General features: G+C 44.1%; 1 protein-coding gene across 4 annotated transcripts in view; it reads left to right on the top strand.

Annotated features, from left to right (window-relative positions):
* KIFAP3 (kinesin associated protein 3) overlaps positions 1-24,384 on the top strand; it is a 137,981-nt gene that overhangs the window by 28,375 nt on the left and 85,222 nt on the right. For 3 of the 4 annotated variants that reach the window (XM_073356365.1, XM_073356364.1, XM_073356366.1), the window contains exon 11: positions 23,639-23,739. The exons of the other annotated variant lie outside the window; for it this stretch is intronic. In XM_073356365.1, the coding sequence (XP_073212466.1) occupies positions 23,639-23,739 (101 nt within the window). The remainder of the gene's footprint in view (positions 1-23,638; positions 23,740-24,384) is intronic. 4 annotated transcript variants of the gene reach the window in all.

The raw sequence follows: 24,384 nt of genomic DNA on the forward strand, positions 1-24,384 counted from the left end.
GCACTGGGAGCTCCCAGCACTTCGATGTGCTTGGATGCCAAGCCAGTAGTATAGCTGGTGTATCCACTACCAGTATATGAATTGGCTATCATTTGTCCCCTGCAGAGAGGAGCCACAGGCATCATAGAAGCTACTGCAGTAGCAACTGTGTAGATGCTTAGAGGGTGGATCTCCTCCCACATGGAGAGCTGTAGTACAGTCACTCTGGCTGAGTGCAGAGAACAGGGTTTGGTCCATAACATGTAAGTAATGTTCCTTTCCTTGGGCTATAGGATGAGGCCCAAGTTTTTAAAAGTGTGTAGTGACTTTGAATGCCCCACTTTTGTGGTGATCAACTTCACACCTGAAAGGGTCTTGGCTTTCAGAGGGCCTGTGGCCAGCACTTTTTGAGTATCAGGTCCCTTTTAAATTGTCTCAATTTGGGCACCCAAAATCACTAGTCACTTTTAAAAACGTAGGTCTGACTGTACACAAGTGGTTGGAATAAGCTGAAAAATTGGTGAATTACTGACAGAGTGTTGGAGTCACTGAGTTGCAGTACTTCAAAATATGTTATCCCTAGTTTCATCTCAGCAACTGGAATCCATAAGTATTGTGCTAGATGCAATTTAGGTAATACATTTCCTTCAAATTTTGACTTTGCAAGGGAGAATAAGGCACAGTCAGCAGTTATTTATAAGGTTCATGTTGGAGAGTTGGAGTCTAAAGGTCTCCCCAGTGAGTGTACATACCCATTGTACAGCTTCATGTGATTCCATCTTAAAAGAGCTTAAGATCTTAAAGCACGCACCCATCTGGTGGGTTGTTTGAGAGGATATTTGTTGGGTAGGTGTACAGTTCCAATATAATAGTTTCCGTGTTTCATGGGTACAATGATCTGATCAAGCCAAATTGGCTATAGGGGTTTGTCTTGCAACTAGGGAACATGATCCTTTCTTGATCTAGGTTTCATAACATTATTCTAGATATGAAAGCACCCTCTGTGCTCTGGAGACCTTATGTCAACATGCTATGAGGAACAGGTTCATCTATCTTGTCTTAGGAAGGCCTCTACAGTTCTGTGATAGTTTGAGCTCTTTTGGATGAGGCAGTCTGGTTTTTCCTTAGTGTTAGAGATGGCCAGAGCTGTTCACATCAGGCTACAACTTTAACCAGCTTTGATCATTCAGAAGTCAAGTATTGCTTCCTTTGCCTGTCATTGCTGGTTTCCTTGACAGATGTTCAGGCAGTGTCTTGCTGTCGAAGGTCCTTTTTGAAATCTTCCACAGTGATTTGACGTTTTTTTCCTTTTTTTAATACATAGGTTTTCATGAGTAAAACAAAGAAGAACTAGGTTTCAGAATAACAGCCGTGTTAGTCTGTATTTGCAAAAAGAAAAGGAGTAATTGTGGCACCTTAGAGACTAACCAATTTATTTGAGCATAAGCTTTCGTGAGCTACGTACAGAGTATGTATCCGATGAAGTGAGCTGTAGCTCACGAAAGCTTATGCTCAAATAAATTGGTTAGTCTCTAAGGTGCCACAAGTACTCCTTTTCTTTTTGCAAAGAAGAACTAAGGAGTCACATTTTGTGTCTTTGATGACCAGTTCATTATACATTACACTTCTGTGCTGAGTTCTATACAGACTGCTGATTAAAAACTCCAGAAATAGCCGGTTTTCTGATTAACAAAGAGTTGTGGGTTTTTCAACTATTCTATTGCTTTTATGAAGGTTTCTTTTAAGAATGTTTAAAGTAGATGTTTTCTCTTTATAAGTTAGTTGGCTTAGGCTTTTTGTAGTGAACTTATTATGGAGCTTCACACATCTGTTTGAGAAGGGAGCTTCTTATAGGCTACTGCAGTGTTTTTGCAATTTTAATAGGCCTCGTTTATCCTATAAAGAATCATACATTTTCCTACCTGACCAAGTGAGCAAACAATAGAGGTCAGATGTGGCAAAGACCCTAACAAAAAGCACATGTCCAGCTGTCAGAGTGAGGAAAAGTCATATCGGGATTGCTTGAAGTTATTAATGGCAGTAACATTTATGCTTCCTCCTGTTTTCCCAATTAAATTGAGAAACCTTTTTTCCTAAGGTGGCTCTGCAGCAGCTGGTTCTAATACTCGGTGTGTGAACATTGCCTGGGGTATCTCCATTTCTTTATAGTAGATGCTGGCTCAAGCACATTTAAGTAATAGTTCAGCTAAAGAGACCAGTTTGTTGGAAAGCAGTAATTATTAAGGGATTTATTTTGAGAGTGTTTTTTTTGATCATTTGTGGTGAGTATGGCCAAGGTTTTTAAAAATAAAAGCCTAAAGTTAGGCTTCTAAATCCATATTTCGGTGTGTGAATAAATGGCCTGATTTTCAATAGTACTGAGAACTAGAGCTGGGTGACATTTTGTCAGCCAGTAGTAGTCATGCCAAAAAATGCATTTTTCAGGGCTCAAACTGTTCGCAACTTTGGTTGAATTCAATTAATAGTTTCATCCAGAAAAAGATTTAAAAAGAAAAGAAAAAAGTCAGCACTTTGTTGTGACCATTTTGAAATGTCTTGTTTGACTTTGGTGTTTCAAAATGGTGTTCCGTTTTGAAATTTGTCCAGTTGAAAAAAATAAAAGGGTGAAAAACAACAAAAAAGTGCGTTTTTGGATTCAGTGACAAAAATTGAAAGGAAAAATTTGGTTTCATTTTGAACCGAACTGTATTTTCAGGGAGATTTTTTTTGGTTCAGCCTCTGAATTGAAAAATCAGTTATTTGCTCAGGTCTAGTGAGAACCCACCTTTTTCTGCTGACTTCAGCAAGACATTGGGTTCACAGCATGTTTTAAAACGAGGCTATTTATTTAAACACCAAAATATAGATTTAGAAGCCTAACTTTAATACTGAATTTTTTAAAATCTTGCCTATGATTTTATTATATATAAAGCTATCAAAGTGTAGAGGCTTCAGTATCAAATTGATTAACATTGCACTATGAAAGGCACCTGAGGCTGGGATCGACTCCTTTGACTTTATAATAAAATATTTGTTCATTAGAATCATACTGCTTGCTGTAGTGAATAGAAAGAATTGCCAAGGAAGAGTGAATGAAATTCATTACACGTTGTGAGTTTTTTTTGTTCTTCCTTTGTTGAAAAGTACTACTGTCTGATACTTTTTTATTCCTTTAATTTAACATGGTCAAAGGCTGGAAACCACTGCCATGTCTATACTACTGGCTTAATCAGCACCACTGTGATGAATGCAGTGGTGTCGATTTAGCAGGTCTGCTGAAGAGACGCTAAGTTGATGGCAGAGCGCTCTCCCACTGATGTCTGCACTTCACCTCCCCGAGATGCAGAAGCTAAGTCGATGGGAGAGGGTGTCCCGTCAACATAGTGCAGTGTAGACACCTCTGTAAGTCGACCTAAGTTACATCGCCTTCAGTTATGTAAGTTACGCAATTGAACTAGTGTAACTTAGATCGACTTACAGCGTTAGTGTAGACCAGTCCCAAGTATTTTTCAAATCTGTAGTTACCAATCTCTAGTATTGAAGTTACAAAACTATCAATGAACAATTTCATTGAACTATTTCATGTATGTCACAGAAGTGGACAGATTAAAAATTGTTCATCAATGGATGATGAATAGAGTTTGTTGCATGAAATGCTGCCATCAAAAACTTAAGATGACAAAACTTGGATGTCTACAATGTCAGAGGAGAGAAGCAACAAATCTCCTGGGGTGTTCAGGATCTTTGCAAGAGAGTAAAGTTTCTGCTGCAGCTCCTTCTAACCTTTGAGAATATGTCTAAACTACAATTAAAAACCCGCAGCTGGGCCATGCCAGCTGACTCGGGCTTGTGGGGCTCGGGCCAAGGGACTGTTTAACTGCAGTGTAGATGTTCTGGCTTGGGCTGGCGCTCAGGCTCCAGGGCCCTGAGAGATGGGAGGATCCCAGAACTTGTGCTGCCAGAGCATCTACACTGTAATTAAACAGCCCCACAAGCCCAAGTCGTCTGGCATGGGCCAGCCACAGGTGTCTAATTGCAGTATAGACAGACCCTCAGAGGCTCACAGGAGGCAAATCTGTACAGCCACAAACTTTGTAAGCTCAGCATAAGAAGCGCAGTCTCCTAAGGGACAGAGTAGTGGTGCTCTTCCGAAGGCGAGGCTTTGGTACTCAGTACCTTAGGAGAGGTACTCTTATCAAGCAGACCTTAAGAAGCTTCTGGATGCAGAGACGGCCTCCTGGGAACCTCAGAAAGGAGCATCTGGAAGAGTTCCACAGGAGAGATGAGCCTGGGGATCCTGAGCTGGAAAAGGGCTGTGTGGGATGGCTCTCAGCCATTAGAACTTTAAAAGGCACTTTGGGGAAAGGGGAATTTGACAGCTATATCACCGAGCATCTGAACGCTGCAGGAGGGGAAGTCTGCTGTCTCTCCTCCAGAGTTCCCCACGCTCCCCGCTCCTGTGCAGAAGAGCTGTTACAGTGTCCTCCTTCCTCACGGCAGCTCAGGTATACTTTGTCTCTCTACAGTTGGCTTCGCTTTTTATCAGTGTTTTTTTTAAAAGATTTGAGCTGATACAAGGAGAAATCATTTCAATATTTGAAATTATATTTCCATGCTGTATTGGCTTTTGGAGTAAAAGCTGATACAAGAGTAGAAGTTGAATATCCGTTGTCTGTTAATTCCATAAAACAGAAGTTAAAGAATTGTAGTTTTACAGTAAAATAATTTCTATATTTCCCAGGTCTTTGCTTCTTTTATCTTAGGCCCCGATCCGGCAAATATGCACATGCTTATCTTTCTGCGTGTGTGTAGTCCCAGTGACTTCAATGGGACTGTTCACATGCAGGAGCATTTGCAAGATTGGGGCCTTCGCTTTTTTTGTATTCTAAAAATGATCACTAGATCTGTAAGAAACTGTCTCCCTATCCCAGATAATAGGTGGCTTATTTTTGTTATCAGGAAATCCCATATTCTCCATATCCTTGCAATGTTATCAGGTGGTTCTATCCTCCTCCAAAGTATTGCCAGAGAGAGCCTTGATGTTCAGTAGCAGCTGATGGCAGTTTAGTGTTGTGGAATGCCTGTCTTTTTATCTGGGAAACCCAAAAGCGCTACCAATAGATCCAGTGGCAGTTACATTTTGGGTCAATCCATTCAGGTCAACAACCTGAAAATCAAGCAAGTCATACAAAAAGTGGAAACTAGGCCAAGTTACAAAGAATAAATATACATACCAAACCAAACCAAGTGTGTTAGGGACAAAATTAGAAGACACAGAATGAGATTCAACTAGCTAGGGACATAAAGGGAAACAAGAAAATATCTTACAAATACATTAGAAGCAAGAGGAAGACCAAGGATGGGGTTCATCCATTACTCAGTGAGGAGGGAAAGACAATAACAGAAAATGCAGCAATGGCTGAAAGTTTTAAAAGCCTTTTTTGTTTGTTTTCAACAAAATGGTTAACAGTGATTGGATGACTAACCTGGTGAACATCAATGTAAACGTAGGATCTGAGGCTAAAATAGGGAAATAACAAGTTACTTAAAGGGTATGTCTACACTACAGAATAAGGTCGAATTTATAGAAGTCGGTTTTTTAGAAATCGGTTTTATATATTCGAGTGTGTGTGTCCCCACAGAAAATGCTCTAAGTGCATTAACTCGGCAGAGTGCTTCCACAGTACCGAGGCTAGAGTCGACTTCTGGAGCATTGCACTGTGGATAGCTATCCCACAGTTCCCGCAGTCTCCGCTGCCCATTGGAATTCTGGGTTGAGATCCCAATGCCTGATGGGGCTAAAACATTGTCGCAGGTGGTTCTGGGTACATATCGTCAGGCCCCCCTTCCCTCCCTCCCTCCGTGAAAGCAAGGGCAGACAATCGTTTCGCACCTTTTTTCCTGAGTTACCTGTGCAGACGCCATCACGGCAAGCATGGAGCCCGCTCAGGTAACCGTCACCCTATGTTTCCTGGGTGCTGGCAGACGCGGTACGGCATTGCTACACAGTAGCAGCAACCCCTTGCCTTGTGGCAGCAGACGGTGCGGTACGACTGGTAGCCGTCCTCGTCATGTCCGAGGTGCTCCTGGCCACGTCAGCTGGGAGCGCCTGGGCAGACATGGGCGCAGGGACTAAATTTGGAGTAACTTGACCAGGTCATTCTCTTTAGTCCTGCAGTCAGTCCTATTGAACTGTCTTATGGTGAGCGGGCAGGCGATACGGATTGCTAGCAGTCCTATTACATCATCTTCTGCTGGGCAGGCAAGAGATGAGGATGGCTAGCAGTCGTACTGTACCATCTTCTGCTGAGCAGCCATGAGATGTGGATGGCATTCAGTCCTTCTGCACCGTCTGCTGCTAGCCAAAGATGTAAAAGATAGATGGAGTGGATCAAAACAAGAAATAGACCAGATTTGTTTTGTACTCATTTGCCTCCTCCCCTGTCTAGGGGACTCATTCCTCTAGGTCACACTGCAGTCATTCACAGAGAAGGTGCAGCAAGGTAAATCTAGCCCTGTATCAATCAGAGGCCAGGCTAACCTCCTTGTTCCAATAAGAACAATAACTTAGGTGCACCATTTCTTATTGGAACCCTCCGTGAAGTCCTGCCTGAAATACTCCTTGATGTAAAGCCACCCCCTTTGTTGATTTTAGCTCCCTGAAGCCAACCCTGTAAGCCATGTCATCAGTCGCCCCTCCCTCCGTCAGAGCAACGGCAGACAATTGTTCTGTGCCTTTTTTCTGTGCGGACGCCATACCAAGGCAAGCATGGAGGCCGCTCAACTCACTTTGGCAATTAGGAGCACATTAAACACCACACGCATTATCCAGCAGTATATGCAGCACCAGAACCTGGCAAAGCGGTACCGGGCGAGGAGGCGACGTCAGCACGGTCACGTGAGTGATCAGGACATGGACACAGATTTCTCTGAAAGCATGGGCCCTGCTAATGCATGCATCATGGTTCTAAAGGGCAGGTTCATGCTGTGGAACGCTGATTCTGGGCTCGGGAAACAAGCACAGACTGGTGGGACTGCATAGTGTTGCAGGTCTGGGACAATTCCCAGTGACTGCGAAACTTTCGCATGCGTAAGGGCACTTTCATGGAACTTTGTGACTTGCTTTTCCCTGCCCTGAAGCGCATGAATACCAAGATGAGAGCAGCCCTCACAGTTGAGAAGCGAGTGGCGATAGCCCTGTGGAAGCTTGCAACGCCAGACAGCTACCGGTCAGTTGGGAATCAATTTGGAGTGGGCAAATCTATTGTTGGGGCTGCTGTGATGCAAGTAGCCCACGCAATCAAAGATCTGCTGATATCAAGGGTAGTGACTCTGGGAAAAGTGCAGGTCATAGTGGATGGCTTTGCTGCAATGGGATTCCCTAACTGTGGTGGGGCCATAGACGGAACCCATATCCCTATCTTGGCACCGGAGCACCAAGCCGGCGAGTACATAAACCGCAAGGGGTACTTTTCAATAGTGCTGCAAGCTCTGGTGGATCACAAGGGACGTTTCACCAACATCAACGTGGGATGGCCGGGAAAGGTACATGACGTTCGCATCTTCAGGAACTCTGGTCTGTTTCAAAAGCTGCAGGAAGGGACTTTATTCCTAGACCAGAAAATAACTGTTGGGGATGTTGAAATGCCTATATGTATCCTTGGGGACCCAGCCTACCCCTTAATGCCATGGCTCATGAAGCCGTACACAGGCAGCTTGGACAGTAGTCAGGAGCTGTTCAACTACAGGCTGAGCAAGTGCAGAATGGTGGTAGAATGTGCATTTGGACGTTTAAAGGCGCGCTGGCGCAGTTTACTGACTCACTTAGACCTCAGCAAAACCAATATTCCCACTGTTGTTCTGCTTGCTGTGTGCTCCACAATATCTGTGAGGGTAAGGGGAAGACGTTCATGGTGGGTGGGAGGTTGAGGCAAATCTCCTGGCTGCTGGTTATGCGCAGCCAGACACCAGGGCGGTTAGAAGAGCACAGGAGGGCGCGGTACGCATCAGAGAAGCGCTGAAAACCAGTTTCATGACTGGCCAGGCTACGGTGTGAAAGTTCTGTTTGTTTCTCCTTGATGAAACCCCCCGCCCCTTGCTTCACTCTACTTCCCTGTAAGCTAACCACCCTCCCCTCCTCCCTTCGATCACCGCTTGCAGAGGCAATAAAGTCATTGTTGCTTCACATTCATGCATTCTTTATTCATTCATCACACAAATAGGGGGATGACTACCAAGGTAGCCCAGGAGGGGTGGTGGAGGAGGGAAGGAAAATGCCACACAGCACTTTAAAAGTTTACAACTTTAAAATTTATTGAATGCCAGCCTTCTTTTTTTGGAGCAATCCTCTGTGGCAGAGTGGCTGGTTGGCCGGTGGCCCCCCCACCGCGTTCTTGGGTGTCTGGTGTGGAGGCTATGGAAGTTGGGGAGGAGGGCGGTTGGTTACACAGGGGCTGTAGTGACAGTCTGTGCTCCAGCTGCCTTTGCTGCAGCTCAACCATACACTGGAGCATACTGGTTTGGTCCTCCAGCAGCCTCAGCATTGAATCCTGCCTCCTCTCATCACGCTGCCGCCACATTTGAGCTTCAGCCCTGTCTTCAGCCCGCCACTTACTCTCTTCAGCCCGCCACCTCTCCTCCCGGTCATTTTGTGCTTTCCTGCACTCTGACATTATTTGCCTCCACGCATTTGTCTGTGCTATGTCAGTGTGGGAGGACAGCATGAGCTCGGAGAACATTTCATCTCGAGTACGTTTTTTTTTCTTTCTAATCTTCACTAGCTCTGGGAAGGAGAAGATCCTGTGATCATTGAAACACATGCAGCTGGTGGAGGAAAAAAAGGGACAGCGGTATTTAAAAAGACACATTTTATAAAACAGTGGCTACACTCTTTCAGGGTAAACCTTGCTGTTAACATTACATACATAGCACATGTGCTTTCGTTACAAGGTCGCATTTTGCCTCTCCCCACCGCGTGGCTACCCCCTCAACCTTCCCCCCTCCCTGTGGCTAACAGCAGGGAACATTTCTGTTTAGCCACAGGCAAACAGCCCAGCAGGAATGGGCTCCTCTGAGTGTCCCCTGAAGAAAAGTACTCTATTTCAACCAGGTGACCTTGAATTATATCTCACTCTCCTGAGGATAACACAGAGAGATAAAGAACGGATGTTGTTGGAACGCCAGCAAGAATACACTGCAATGCTTTGTTGTACAATGACTCCCGAGTACGTGTTACTGGCCTGGAGTGGTAAAGTGTCCTACTATGAAGGACGCAACAAGGCTGCCCTCCCCAGAAACCTTTTGCAAAGGCTTTGGGAGTATATCCAGGAGAGCCGAGAATGCCAGGGCAAAGTAATCCTTTCACATGCTTGCTTTTAAACCATGTATAGTATTTTAAAAGGTACACTCACCGGAGGTCCCTTCTCCGCCTGCTGGGTCCAGGAGGCAGCCTTGGGTAGGTTCAGGGGGTACTGGCTCCAGGTCCAGGGTGAGAAACAGTTCCTGGCTGTCGGGAAAACCGGTTTCTCCGCTTGCTTGCTGTGAGCTATCTACAACCTCCTCATCATCATCATTTTCTTCGTCCCCAAAACCTGCTTCCGTATTGCCTCCATCTCCATTGAAGGAATCAAACAACACGGCTGGGTTAGTGGTGGCTGAACCCCCTAAAATGGCATGCAGCTCATCATAGAAGCGGCATGTTTGGGGCTGTGATCCGCAGCGGATGTTCGCCTCTCTGGTTTTCTGGTAGGCTTGCCTTAGCTCCTTCAGTTTCACGCGGCACTGCTTCGCGTCCCTGTTATGGCCTCTGTCCTTCATGCCCTGGGAGATTTTCACAAAGGTTTTGGCATTTCGAAAACTGGAACGGAGTTCTGATAGCACGGATTCCTCTCCCCATACAGCGATCAGATCCCGTACCTCCCATTCGGTCCATGCTGGAGCTCTTTTGCGATTCTGGGACTCCATCATGGTCACCTCTGCTGATGAGCTCTGCATGGTCATCTGCAGCTTGCCACGCTGGCCAAACAGGAAATGAGATTCAAAAGTTTGCGGTTCTTTTCCTGTCTACCTGGCCAGTGCATCTGAGTTGAGAGTGCTGTCCAAAGCGGTCACAATGGAGCACTCTGGGATAGCTCCCGGAGGCCAATACCGTCAAATTGTGTCCACAGTACCCCAAATTCAAGCCGGCAAGGCCGATTTAAGCGCTAATCCACTTGTCAGGGGTGGAGTAAGGAAATCGATTTTAAGAGCCCTTTAAGTCGAAATAAAGGACTTCATCGTGTGGACGGGTGCAGGTTTACATCGATTTAATGCTGCTAAATTCGACCTAAAGTCCTAGTGTAGACCAGGGCTTAGACAAGTTAGATGTCTTATGGTTGGGAAGACCTGATGAAATACATCCTAGAATATTTAAGGAACGAGCTGAAGAGATCTCTGAGCCATTAGCGATTATCTTTGAGAACTCATGGAGGAAGGGAAAGATCCCAGAGGACTGGAAAAGGGCAAATACAGTACCTATCTATAAAAAGGGGAGTAAGGACAACCCAGGGTATTACAGACCAGTGACTTTAATTTTGGTACCAGAAAGATAATGGAGCAAATAATCAAACAATCATTTTGTAAGCACCTAGAAGATAATAAGGTGATAAGTAAGCCAACATGGATTTGTCAAGAACAAATTATGTGAAACTAACCTAATATCCTTCTTTGACAGGGTAACAAGCCTTGTGGCTAGGAGGGGAAGTGGTAGATGTGATATATTGTGACATTAGTAAGGCTTTTGATACAGTCTCATGTGACCGTCTCTTAAATAAACTAGGGAAATATAGCATAGACTAACCTACTATAAGATGGGTGCACAATTGGTTGGAAAACCATACTCTGAGAATAATCAATGGTTCATGGTCAAGCTAGAAGGGCATATTGAGTGGGGTTCCCATAGGGACCTATCCTGGGTCCGGTTCTGTTCAATATCTTCATAAATAAGTTGGATAATGTCAGAGAACGTACACTTACAAAATTTGCAGACTGTTGCAAGCTCGGAGGAGTTGCAAGCGCTTTGGAGACAAGATTAGAATTCAAAATAATCTTGACAAACTGGAGAAATGGTCAGAACTAAATAGGATAAAATTCAATAAGGACAAATGCAAAGTACTACACTTAAGAAGGAATAATCAATTGCACAAATACAAAATGGGAAATGACTGCCTAGGGGAGGAGTACTGCAGAGAAGGATCTGGAAGGGTGTAGGTGATCACAAACTAAGTATGTGTCAACAATGTAATACTGTGGCCAAAAAAAACAACAACAAAAAACCCCCACCATTCTGGGATGTATTAGCAGAAGTGTTGTAAGCATGACACAAGAAGTAATTTTTCCACTCTAATCAGCACTGATAGGGCGCCAGCTGGAGTACTGTGTGCAGTTCTGGGCACCACACTTCAGGAAAGATGTGGACAAATTGGACGAAGTCTGGAGGAGAGCAACAAAAATTATTAAAAGTCTAGAAAACATGACCCATGAGGATAGCTTTAAAAAAATTGAGTTTGTTTAGTCTGGAGAAGAGAAGACTTGAGGAGGACATAAGTCTTCAGATACATAAAAGGCTGTACTAAAGAGGAGGGTGATAAATTGTTCTCAGCCACTGAAGACAGGAAAAAGAAGTAATGGGCTTAAATTGCAGCAAGGGAGATTTAGGTTAGACATTAGGAAGAACTTCCTTACTGTAAGTGTAGTAAGGCACTGGAACAAATTACCTAGGGTTGTGGTGGAATCTCTGTCACTGGAGGGTCTTATGGACAGGTTAGACCAATACCTGTAAGGGATGGTCTAGATCAGGGGTGGGCAAACTTTTTGGCCCGAGGGTCACATCTGGATATGGAAATTGTATGGCAGGCCATGAATGCTCACGAAATTGGGGGTTGGGATGCTGGATGAAGTGAGGGCTCTGGCTGGGGATGCAGGCTCAGCGGTGGGGTCAGAAATGAGGAGTTCAGGGTGCAGGAAGGGGCTCTGGGCTGGGGCAGGGGGTTGGGATGTGGGGGTGGGTGAGGGCTCTGGAGTGGGGCTGGTGATGAGGGGTTGGGGATGCAGGAGGGTGCTTCGGGCTGGGACCAAGAAGTTTGGAGAGCAAGAGGGGGATCAGGGCTGGGGAAGGGGGTTGGGGGTGTAGGAGGGGGTCAGGGGTGCAGGCTCCAGGTGGCGCTTACCTCAAGCAGCTCCCACAAGCAGCGGCATGTTCACCCTCCAGCTCTAAATGCTGGCACGGCCAGGCGGCTCTGTGCGCTGCCCTGTCCACAGGCACTACCCCTGCAGCTCCCATCGGCCGTGGTTCACGGTGCTTGGGGCGGGGGCAGCGTGTGGAGCCCCTTGGCTGCCGCTTCACATAGGAGCCAGAGTGGGGACATACCACTGCTACCGGGAGCCGCGTGGAGCAGGGCAAGCCCCTGACCCCGCTCTCCGGCGGGCGCTCAAGGGCCTAATTAAAACGTCTGGAGGGCTGGATGTGGTCCCAGACCTGTAGTTTGCCTACCCCTGATCTAGATCATTGATGGGCAACCTGCAGGCTGTATGCGGCCCATCAAGGTAAGCTGATTGCGGGCCGCAAGACATTTTGCTTGACGTTGACCATCCGCAGGTCCCAGTGGCCGCAGTTTGCCGTTCCCAGCCAACGGGAGCTGTGGGAAGCGGCAGCTGGCTGCAGTTCGCTGTTCCTGGCCAATGGGCGCTGCGGGAACTGGTGGGCTACTGGCCGCTGCTTCCCGCAGTTCCCATTGGCCAGAAATGGCAAACCACAGCCACTGGGAGCTGTGGGGCGCCATGCTTGTGGATGGACAACGTAAGCAAAATGTCTCACGGCCCACAATCAGCTTGCCCACCCCTAGTCTAGATAATGCTTAGTCCTGCCTCAGTGCAGGGAATTGGAGTAGGTTAGTGGTTCTCAACCATGTGTGCGCGTACCCCTGGGGGTATGCAGAGGTCTTCCCAGGGGATACTTCAACTCATCTAGATATTTGCCTAATTTTATAATAGGTTACATTTTTGGCACTAGTGAAGTCAGTGCAAACTAAAATTTCATACAATGACTTGTTTATACTGCTCTATATACTATACACTTAAATGTAAGTACAGTATTTATATTCCAGTTGATTTATTTTATAATTATATGGTAAAGATGAGAGAGTAAGCAATTTTTCAGTAATAGTGTGCTGTTGCACTTCTGTATTTTTGTGTCTGATTTTGTAAGCAAGTAGTTTTTAAGCGAGGTGAAACTTGGGGGTACGCAAGACAAATCAGACTCTTGAAAGGGGTACAGTAGTTCTAGAAAGGTTGAGAACCACTGTACTAGATGACCTATTGAGGTCCCTTCCAGCCCTACATTTCTATGATCTCTTTATGCCCTCAAGCTGCTGTACTCAGGAATTGGGCAGGTGAGCAGGGGAGTTTTTAATGCTTTCTTCATGTGGAACTTAGAAGTTCAGTAACAGAATTTCCCTCTTGTGTACCTTGAAAGCCAGGTGCCATAGAAAGCTTTGTGCCTGCTCCTGCTCCCATTGAAGTCCAGGAAATACGTTCCAAGGAGCATTAAGTTATGTCAGAGGCCTGTAAAATTTCTCCTAATAGGATGAGTTGCTGGAGTAGAAGGATATTTTTAGGCATTTCAGAATTATATTTTGATGTTGTGAAATGTGGTGGTGATATGGTAGTGGGTTTATATAATGCACTTTTTAGAGTTTGTGTTTTAATTATATTGTGTAATAACTAATCTATGTAACTCTTTTATAGTGAGTAATGTAGTATGTATGTTAGTGTTAAAGTACTTACAGGTAATAGATCCTGGGAACAGGAAATGAGATATTATAAACCCCTAGTAATTTGTTATTTTGACCTTTGTGTCTGGATAACAGGAAAGGAGGAAAGTAGATAAAATACCGAATTCTCACACTTTGCTGCATGCTTAGATTTGCACAATGTTCCTCCACCCATGTCAGGGCTGGGACTTTCTTTAGCCTGGGCTACGCTAAAAAGACAAATAGTTTTTAACTTACAAAATTTCTTGTAAGTAACAATAGTTTAGTTTCGCAGTTCCTGTTTGCTTCCTGGTCTGGATCTGGCCTGTTGGGTGATCTTGAGCAAGTCACTTCCCTTTCTGTACCTCAGTTTCTCCATCTGTAAATTGAGGATAATGATACTGACCTCCTTTGCAGAGCACTTTGAGATATAAAGAAAAGTACTACATTAGAGCTAGTGATTTATTATTAATGCTTAGTAATTCATAAATAACTTAATGTATTTACACAATGGTCTTTACAAAAGGAACAGGTTTGCAAACCCTTTTGTGGATTCTTTTGATTAGTTGTGTCCTACAAAGTTGATCTTTGCCATATGTAAATAAAGTGAATAGGATTTAAACCATACACTGAATAACATGGTCCAATGGTCTCAGATTTGGTACAATAATGTAATTTTCCTTTAGCTTTTTCACTATTTTTTCTAGCCCTTTTTACTATAATAGTTTCTTAGGATCACTGCTGATTATGGTGTGGACTTCTTAATGGAAGAACAGTTGTAATCTAATAAACTGGTTTCCTGATTCAGCACTGCAAGATATGTATATAAGAAGGCCAAGGCCAGCTTCTTGAAATTCTTACCATACTAGAATCCTTGTTTTAATTTACCTAATATTTTACAGTAAATGTAAGTTTTGGTAGTTTGTGCTTGATGCTGAAATGTAGAATTGCTCTGCTAGTTAATGTGTACAGAGGCTTCCTTTGAATTGCTCATTTTTCAGTGAAGTGTATTTAATGTTTTCCACATGGGTTGTGTTGAATATATTTCACACTTAAAGAGGTGATGTTGGTGATTCCATTAGAGACTAACTTGAATTACTGTTATGCCATTCCATTTGGATAATGTAGTCCATAACTTGTATTCTTGCTGTGTGTTACTGCAGCATTGTTCAGGGCTGATTCTGCTCTTGAAATTCAAATGTCCAGATCTGTCCTGTACTAGTGCTATTTTTTCTTGACTGTGGGGCTAATAGAGAACTTTAGTGTTAGGGTTTGTCTACAAAGTGAGTTAAGGCGCAGCAAGCCAGGGTGTGAATCTACAGCACGCTAGAAGTTCCATAGTCCACTCGGACTGCTTCAAAAGTCACTTCCAAAGGGGAGAACATCAGAGTGGACTATGGTACTTGTGAGGCACTGCAGGTGGTCTGCATGGCTAGCTAAAGTGCTGTAGCTTCACACCCCCGCTTGCCACACACTATCTCACCACATAGACAGGCCCTTAAAATCACAAACTTGTCCAAAATAAAAAGTCAGATCCTGAAAATTATTGCATAGTGTACAGTTGCCACTAAAGCCCAGGGGTATGTGGTCTTAGAAATACCTACGTAAGGAATTCAGGCTTTGGTCATAGTTACTAGCACATGCCTTCTTAACATTCAAAGACTGAAAATCTGAAACCGTTTGGAACTCAGAACCCACCCCTCTAATTTGCAGAAAACTAGTTGTGAAAACAGCCCAAGGGACCTGATATTTTTCCATCCCAGCTGCTCCAGCTGAACTACAGCTGCAAATTAAAAAAAAAAAAAAGAGAGAAAAAAAAAAGAAGAAAAGTATTGTTCCTGTAAACTGTTGAGTGTATTTTATAACAGCAATAATTCCCACAAAATCAGTTATGGCAGTTAATGACTGGTTTGTTAAGGCATTAACTACCCTCAGCTGGGAATGACCAATTTCTCTGGAATGGTTGTATAAGTACTAAGCATAATTCAATAACACTTTCAAATAATGATTTGGTTAATTACTGTTAAATTCTTGTGGAAATCCTATCTAAGTACTTATGACCTCCACATTTAATATCCAATGAGTTCATCATGATTCATGTTTATTACCATAAATACCAAAGGAATCCATAATGACTAGGCCATTATTTTTCCATGGGTGCCTTGACTGCTTTAGTCAATTTGGCTAATCTACCTTCAGTCATTAAATGCCTGATTCTCAAAACTACCAGTCTTTGCAGGGCACTACTTTGGCACATTGCCAAAACATTGGTGACTTTTTATATGCGAACTGTTGGCAGAGAATCTTTGTACTTTTCCTAGGTAGGGGACTAATTTATGCCTACTGAATAAGTCATAAGGAAGTCCTTTGCAGTGCCTGCTTTTGCATGTGTGGCCCTGCGTTGTTATAAAAAATAGCATCCTGTTACCCCATCCTGTTCCTTTAAGGCTTCTGCATCCAGGAAGAGAGCTGTTCTTTACCCTGGCTCAAAGTGAGAGGGTCGAGACTGGGTCGATCTTCAACAGAATCTCCAAATAATTCTGATTGACTCATGGCTTCATTCAGCAATGTTCAAACTAGAACAAAACACAAGATGTGTATCTTCTGATTAATTTGTTAAACAATGATCATTCACCCATGCCAGAATGATTAAAGGACTGGAAAACAAGCCTTATAGCGATAGATTCAAGGCGCTCAGTCTGTTTAGCTTAACAAAAGAAGGTTAAGGGGCACAGTCTATAAATACTTCCATGGGGAAAAATTTGATAATTGACTCTTCAATCTAGTGGACAAACGAATAACAAGATCTGATGGCTGGAAGCTGAAGCTAGACAAATTCGATCTATAAATAAGGTGTACATTTTTAACAGTAGTGAGGGTAATCAACCACAGAAATAATTTAACAATGGTTGTGGTGGATTCTCCATCACTCACTGGTGATTTTTAAATCAACATTGCTTCCTCCCCGCCCCCCACAGATACACTTCAAACAGGAATTAGTTGAGGGAAATTCTCTGGCCTGTGTCATACAGGAGGTCAGATTAGATGGTTTCTTCTGGCCTTGTAATCTTTGCATATACCTTTTAGGGAGTTAAAGTCCTTTTGAGCAAGGAGAGCATCTGGCTTGTCAGTCTGTCAAAATTTCCTCTGAAGAGTATTATGCCACCTACCTTAAACTCAGTAGTCTGGCTAAATGCTCAAAACACTAAGTGTTGATGCTGTTGAACTTGCAAACTGTTGATGTGTTGAATCTCCTTTCCCTGAATGACACTGGAAAAGAAGATAGCTAAAGGTTGTCTCCAATATTTGCCAATATGCTGATTGAGCCTGCCATGGTGCCTAGAGCAGGGGTTCTCAGGACAAATTTTTTGGTGGCCTCAGTACAGCCACCAACTCTTGCTGATGCCCGTGCTTATATTTTTTCCTAAAATACTTGTGGACTGGAGCCTGAAGGCCTATGTCCAGATCCCGAAGCCGCATGGACAGGGCCTAGAGACGGAGCCTGGGGCCTGCTGCCTCAGAGCCGGAGCCCAGGACTGGAGCCTGAAGCCCCATGGCTAGAGTCTGCTGCCCTGCCTCCCCAGGGCTGAAGCCCAAAGCCTAAGCCCCACTGCCCCTGGCAAGGTGGTGAACTCACTGGCTGCCCGCTCCTCCAGCGTTGTGCCACAGGTGTCTCCAGAGGGAGGCAGAGTCCAACCCCTACTGGCAGCCCCAGCAACCAATACCAAAGCAGTGCATCCAGGAGCAACAGGGAGGGGCCGCTACTTTGCCACTCCCCTCCCCCCCCAATCACAGCCAAGGAGGCTGTGGATGCAAGAAAAGCCCCTGGTGGCCACGTGCTGCCACGGTGGCTGCATTTGAGAAATGATGGCCTAGAGTGGGTCACAGCTGAGAAAGTCAAAGTCAGGACAGACTGATAGAAAACAGGGCAGATACACCCACAGTGGTAGTATATTCTACAATTAGATTTAACCAGATCAGGAACAAATGAGTATTCCTGTATTGCTACACCAGTTTACCATGGAATCACAGAGTGTCTCTCCTTTGGCAAACCGACCCTGGTTTACCACTCAGAAAAACTGTACTTCTGTGATAAATGATCCAAAAATCACATATTAGGTTCTTCCAACTCCACGGAGCTGGCCACATACCTCAGATCAAAATATACTTCAGGATCTCACAAATTCCATGCTGCAGCCAATCTTTAGTAAATTAACTAAAGATTTATTAATAAAAAAAGAAAAGTGAATCATATTACATTACAGTCAATTTGAGAGTCTGTAGATCAGGATGACTGCAGTGATGTTAACTTCTGCTAGTTTGCAATAAATCTATCCGGTACATCCAAAAGATTAGAGCCCAAATGGTAGCCTGGATGTAGAGTCTGTTAGTCTTTCCATGAATTTTTTGGGGAATCCCAAGTAATTACTTGGGGATCTCCATCCAGTGGCTCAAACTTTCCCTGTTTAAAATTCAGCAGATCAGAGATGGCAGGATCATGCCCGAGGTTTTTCTTTTATAGTTGAAACACGCTGCCAAGTGTTTCGAGCACAGCACATACCGAAAGATTCCTCTTTAAGTCCACACTAACCCACCCTTTGAGGGTAACATTCTACTTCCTATGTGAGACGAAGTGGGACTGTTCTTAATGTTTCCTCTGAATAGTGTGAGGGTGCATCAGTTTCCCCTATGCAGTTCTTAAGTATCTCGGTGGTGGGGTAAGGGTGTATGATCATTGCAGAGCCCTAGAGGGCAAGTGTGTGCAGGAGTCTGGACACAGAGGATGGCCGACACCCTGTTTCCTGGCAACTGATGGCCTGGGCCCTTCCCCCCTGCAAGGTGAGAGCTAAAGGGTGGGAGAACAAAGGTATCAGGTGACCTCCTGGCCCGGGAAAGGAACAAAGCCCGGAGGAGGGGCTGGAGGGAGTCTCAGTTTGGTGCTGGCTGGGACATGGAGTGAAGGGCAGACGTGGTTGTCTGGCTCACTGCCCCCCAAAATGGACCCAGTGGAGGGGTCCTGTTCTCTGCACCTACAAGCTCTGTTTTAGACCATGTTCCTGTTGTCTAATAAACCTTCTGTTTTACTGGCTGGTTGAGAGTCACATCTGACTGCAAAGTTGAGGTGCAGGACCCGCTGGCTTCCCCAGGAGCCCCGCCTGGGCAGACTCGCTGTGGGGAAGCACACGGAGGGGCAGAGGATGCTGAATGCTCCGAGGTCAGACCCAGGAAGGTGGAAGCTGTGTGAGCTTTGTGTCCTGAAGACAGGCTGCTCACTGAGAGGAAACTGCCCCAGAGTCCTGACTGGCTTTGTGGGGAGCAGTTCCAGAGCATCACCCAGGGACTCCGTGACACTATGCATATGCAGTTCTGCAGAAAAGGACCTAGGGATTGCAGTGGACAAGAAGCTGGATATGAGTCAACAGTGTGCCCTTGTTGCCAAGAAGGCTAACGACATTTTAAGTTGCATAAGTAGGAGCATTGCCAGCAGATCAAGGGACGTGATCATTCCACACTAGTTGGCATTGGTGAGGCCTCATCTTTCATAGATTCAGAGAATATCAGAGTTGGAAGGGACTTCAGGTCATCTAGTCCAACCCACTGCTCAAAGCAGGACCAATCCCCAATTTTTGCCTCAGTTCCCTAAATACCCCCTCAAGGATTGAACTCACAACCCTGGGTTTAGCAGGCTAATGCTCAAACCACTGAGCTATCCCTCCCCCCTCTGGAGTACTGTGTCCAGTTTTGGGTCCCACACTACAAGAAGGGATGTGGAAAAATTGGAAAGAGTCCAGCGGATGGCAACAAAAATGATTAGGGGCTGGAGCACATGACTTATGAGGAGAGGCTGAGGAACTGGGCTTATTTAGTCCGCAGAAGAGAAGAATGAGAGGGGATTTGATAGCTGCTTTCAACTACCTGAAAGGGGGTTCCAAAGAGGATGGCTCTAGACTGTTCTCAGTGGTAGCAGATGACAGAACAAGGAGTAATGGTCTCAAGTTGCAGTGGGGGAGGTTTAGGTTGAATATTAGGAAACACTTTTTCACTAGGAGGGTGGTAAAGCACTGGAATGGGTTACCTAGGGAGATGGTGGAATCTCCTTCCTTTGAGGTTTTTAAGGTCAGGCTTGACAAAGCCCTGGCTGGGATGATTTAGTTAGGGATTGGTCCTGCTTTGAGCAGGGGGTTAGACTAGATGATCTCCTGAAGATTCTTCCAACCCTGATATTCTATGATACAAAGGTAATCCAGCTACTCTGATTTATACAAGGCAGTTCCCGGTTATTCATTATAACAGGGATAGATAAGTTGAAGAAAATATAGGGAATATTCATTTTGATTCATGCAGTATATACACATCTTGTGAATATACGACCAAACACTAAATACAGGCCTTTGATCTAATAACAATTGGATATAGTTACATATTTAATGTAAAGGTAATTAGTTACAAGATATAGATAAACATAAACACAGCATCTTCCTTGATTTCTTTTCAACACAAATGAATTAGCCTAATCTATTAATCCCTTTTAACATCTCTTTGATACCCACACACAAGTGAATTGTCCTGATTACAGTTGCAGTGCCTCTTCTCAAGCAAGCCTTTAAGGTTCATACCCAGGTTACTTGGCCTGTTGATCCTATCCTGAACTGGTTTGCCAGCATCACAGAGCGCACCTAATAAAGCATTGGATCAGAGTGTGGTACTGAAACTGTGCCAGCTGTGTTGATGGATGACCTCTTCCAGTCAAAACATTCTTCCTCAGCCTCTTTCCTGCAGCATTCAACCCTTTTGATTCTTAACCTGCTGCTATTTTGCCTGGGAACCAATAGCGGTCAGTGGTAAGGTGGTCAATGGTTCTGTTTCTTCCTACTGGGCTGCACTCAGTGTTTGTGATGGACCTCTGGGAAACTTTCGGCAAACCAGCAGAGCTTTGAAGCTGTGGAGACTGAAATTCTTTCCTTCATTTTTTTCTGTCCCTTCTTTACAAATATAGGCAAATAAAAGAAATTTAAAAGAGAACCTAGTAAATTAAATACAAAAAATTATGGTCACACAGCATTACGGTTGCACTATGGTTGCACCATGTAGTTCCAGCCCTTTGTGCATGTGTATTATAATAGTCTTTAATGACATGGTTACATACTGTACATAAGGATGTAGAAAAAAATCATACCCCATTATATTCCTGTATTTGAGAAATTGTATGTAATTATCAAAGATTGTATTGAAATGGATGTGCACAAGAGGGACAGAGTGAAGGTTTAACCATGCAACAATAATGATGTATGAGGGTTTTTGCATTAAGAAAATACAAAGGATTAAAGTATTAAAGAGACAGTAAGTCCTGCTCCCAGAAACCTTCCATCCCAACCCCAAGATAATTCCTAATACTGGTGAGTGCAGAGGTTAAAGTAGCCATAAAATGTAAGATGGTAGTGGTTAGTTTTTGGTTTCTTCCCCCCTCCCCCAATGTCTAGATACTTAATAAACCTGGAATTCTGGATTCCGTAAACTTTGTTTTGTTGCATTGGTTCCTCTTTAATTCTCCTTTGTCTTCAACCATTGTTAATTTCATGCTGCTTGCATTTGTGTAGTGCTGCCACCTCCGTGCGTCTTCAGAACTTTTCTGTGTCAGGTGCAGTAGGCATTACTGTAGCACCTTAGACGCTTTCTACTTAAGTTGAATAGGTGGATCCATTTTGAATTTTTGGACGTGTTGGAAATATCATTCAACATGTTGCTTGAGGTGCTCTATAGGCATGGTATGAAACTCTGCGCCACAGATGCTTGTTTGTGTAAATACGGCTGTGTTGAGAGTCACAAGAAACCCTTTGCCTTCACATTCTACTGTCTCTGTAATAGGAGTCTGGAAAGGGAGTGAATAACTGTGGAAACGGGGGGAGTGAGTTGTCCAGTGACCTGGGCATAAGCGTCGCTAGTGTTTCCAAAAGAATACAAGACCTCTATATTCTACTGTCTAGAAAACTGGTTCCCAAACTTGTTCCGCCGCTTGTGCAGGGAAAGCCCCAAGCGGGTGGGCCGGTTTGTTCACCAGCTGCGTCCACAGGTTTGGCCGATCGCGGCTCCCACTGGCCACAGTTCGCTGTTCCAGGCCAATGGGAGCTGCTGGAAGTGGCGGTCTAGGGGGAATTGTGGCATTTCAAATAACCTTGTGTGGTAATTGCAGGCAAATGCTGATTTCATAATGGTGGCTGCTATATATCCTGATTCAATCCATAGGCATGTTCAGATAAATGCACTAATCCCACCTATCCCAGTATTACACTTGTGACAATCAGGGTCCAGAAAGTCCAAGGAAAGAAAGGGGGGGTCTGAACCCCAAAGAATAAGCAATAAGCAGCTGGTTATATACAATGTTGTTTGTGTATAAAGATATGCCAAGTAAAGTCTTTTAGGAAAGCTTGTAGTGTTCTGAACTTCATGGTCACTAGGAGATCTGGATAGAGGTTGTGGTTATGAATATATGCATGTATATGTGTGTAGAACATTGTAATTGCAACACGAGTGCACCAACAGCATTATCTCACAGCAGTGTGGGGAAGCAATCTGGCAGGGAGGGGCACCTCCCAGGGTAGTTGTTTACATGAAACTAATTCCAAGCACCAAGCGTCCTACAACCCAGGGAAGAACAATCATGGACTGCTACATGGAAAGTCGTTGAAACTGAAAAGAAACCCCATCTTGAACCCCTAAGAAAGGAGGGAATTTTTCCTGGGCTGTGTAACCATGAATTAACGTAGTCTGGAAGAAAGGAAGAAAACTCTGCAAACCTTGTTAAAAGGGAAGGGATTTGAAATGAAGGCTATCCCTAGTGTGCAAACCATCTGGAGTGTGTCCCTCAAAGTGAACTGGTGATTGGGAGCTGGTTTCACCCCTTCAGGGGTGATGAATCAGATGGGAACAATCCAAGTGTCTGTTAGTTAAGAACTTGGGCAGACTCGGGAGCTGAAGGGGATCTTGAGGTGATCCTGCAAGGAGTAACTAGGCCTGTGCAAGCCAGGGTGAAACATTTATGCTTGTAGGTTGGCTACTGGTGTCAGAGCTCTGAGCCATAGTAGGACAGTATTAGGGCAGTGAAATCTACAAGGCTGGCGGTGACAGAACCCCTCATTGGTCTGGGTGATCTCCAAAATGTCACACCTGTCAATCCAAAAACACTCAATTTTCTTTTCTTTATAATGTGTTCTATGCAGCTTTTGTGTTGTTTATCTAACCTGTGTTCAGTTGCCTTCCTGCCCCTTGCAAATGCTTAAATGACACTGGAACACCAGAATATCTTACCTTTATATTACCAGTTTTACTGCAATTGTTCATCTGTTACATTCTTTTATTTCCAATGCTGATAGAAAACTCTCTGACAGTATTATGTATTTGGAAAAAGTTAGTTGTCTCAGCTTGGCATCCTCATCAACAGCCTAGTTGGCCTTAATTTGTTCCTTTGCCGACATTCTCGGCAGAGAGAAGGTTTGGGTTGGCCACTGAGACTGAACTCCCCTTTCAATCATAGAAGGTGGATCCCTGCATAGTAGGGATGAACATACATTCCCAAATTACATTGTGCAAGAAGCTGGTACTGCCACTGTCTATGCTGTGTATGATCTGTGGATAAATAGAAGACTCTGGTCCTGAGGGACTGTCAGTCCAGCATCTTTCACTAATACTAATGTGTCACACACACATTAATAAAAAAGAATCTTGTTAAAGCAACAGAGAATTTAAAAAGTGTTATCATGGTAATCTTAATTAAAGAATTAGACTCTAGTGGAGAAATAGGAATGTACAGTAACTACAGTGTTGAGGATTTTAGTTAACACATAAATTCATGTTGTGTTTTTTATTCTCCCTAGCAAATGAAAGCTACAGACAGGTAGCAATGTGTGTTCTGTATCACATAAGCATGGACGACCGCTTTAAATCGATGTTTGCGTACACAGACTGTATACCACAGGTATGTGTTTTCCTTCTAGACGCATTCCGCCACAAACATACCATTTGTCGCCTTCCTGGTAGCAGAGGTCACAGTGACACCTTCAGGTGATAATGGGAACAACAATGTTTCTTCCCAGTCAAATAACTATGAGCCTCTATTAATACGGCAGCTTAACCATTCAGACTACCGTTAAGCAGCCCAGCAGAAGGAATAGGTGACCAACTTTGTCTGTCAGTGCTGCTGGCAAATAAGGCACATCAGGGTATAGGCAACCAGAAAATACCAATAGAAGATTAGCCATGTTAAAGGGAAATGACAATTGGTTCCCTATATAATTACTGTATATGTCCTGGAGAGCTTTGCTTTTTGCAGTTTCAGAAGATACTCCTTTCCAATCTCATTTTGAGTATCAGAACATCATTGTCTGCAACATTACGGAATATGAGCTGGAAACCAGCCAAGCAAATGTTACATCACTGCATGGACTATCTCTGCTCTGACTACAGTCCCACTAAATAAAGGACACATGAAAACTGTGTAGTTGGGAAAGAAATACCTTTTACTTACCTTCTGGATTAAGGATTGTTTGGTGCCTCTCACTATCTGTAGGGAATAAACAAACAAAATTTCATTAAAGAGAAAAAGACCTGGATCTTTTAAACA

The sequence above is a fragment of the Lepidochelys kempii genome, chromosome 8 (assembly GCF_965140265.1).
Source record: "Lepidochelys kempii isolate rLepKem1 chromosome 8, rLepKem1.hap2, whole genome shotgun sequence".
NCBI classification, from domain to species: Eukaryota; Metazoa; Chordata; order Testudines; family Cheloniidae; genus Lepidochelys; species Lepidochelys kempii.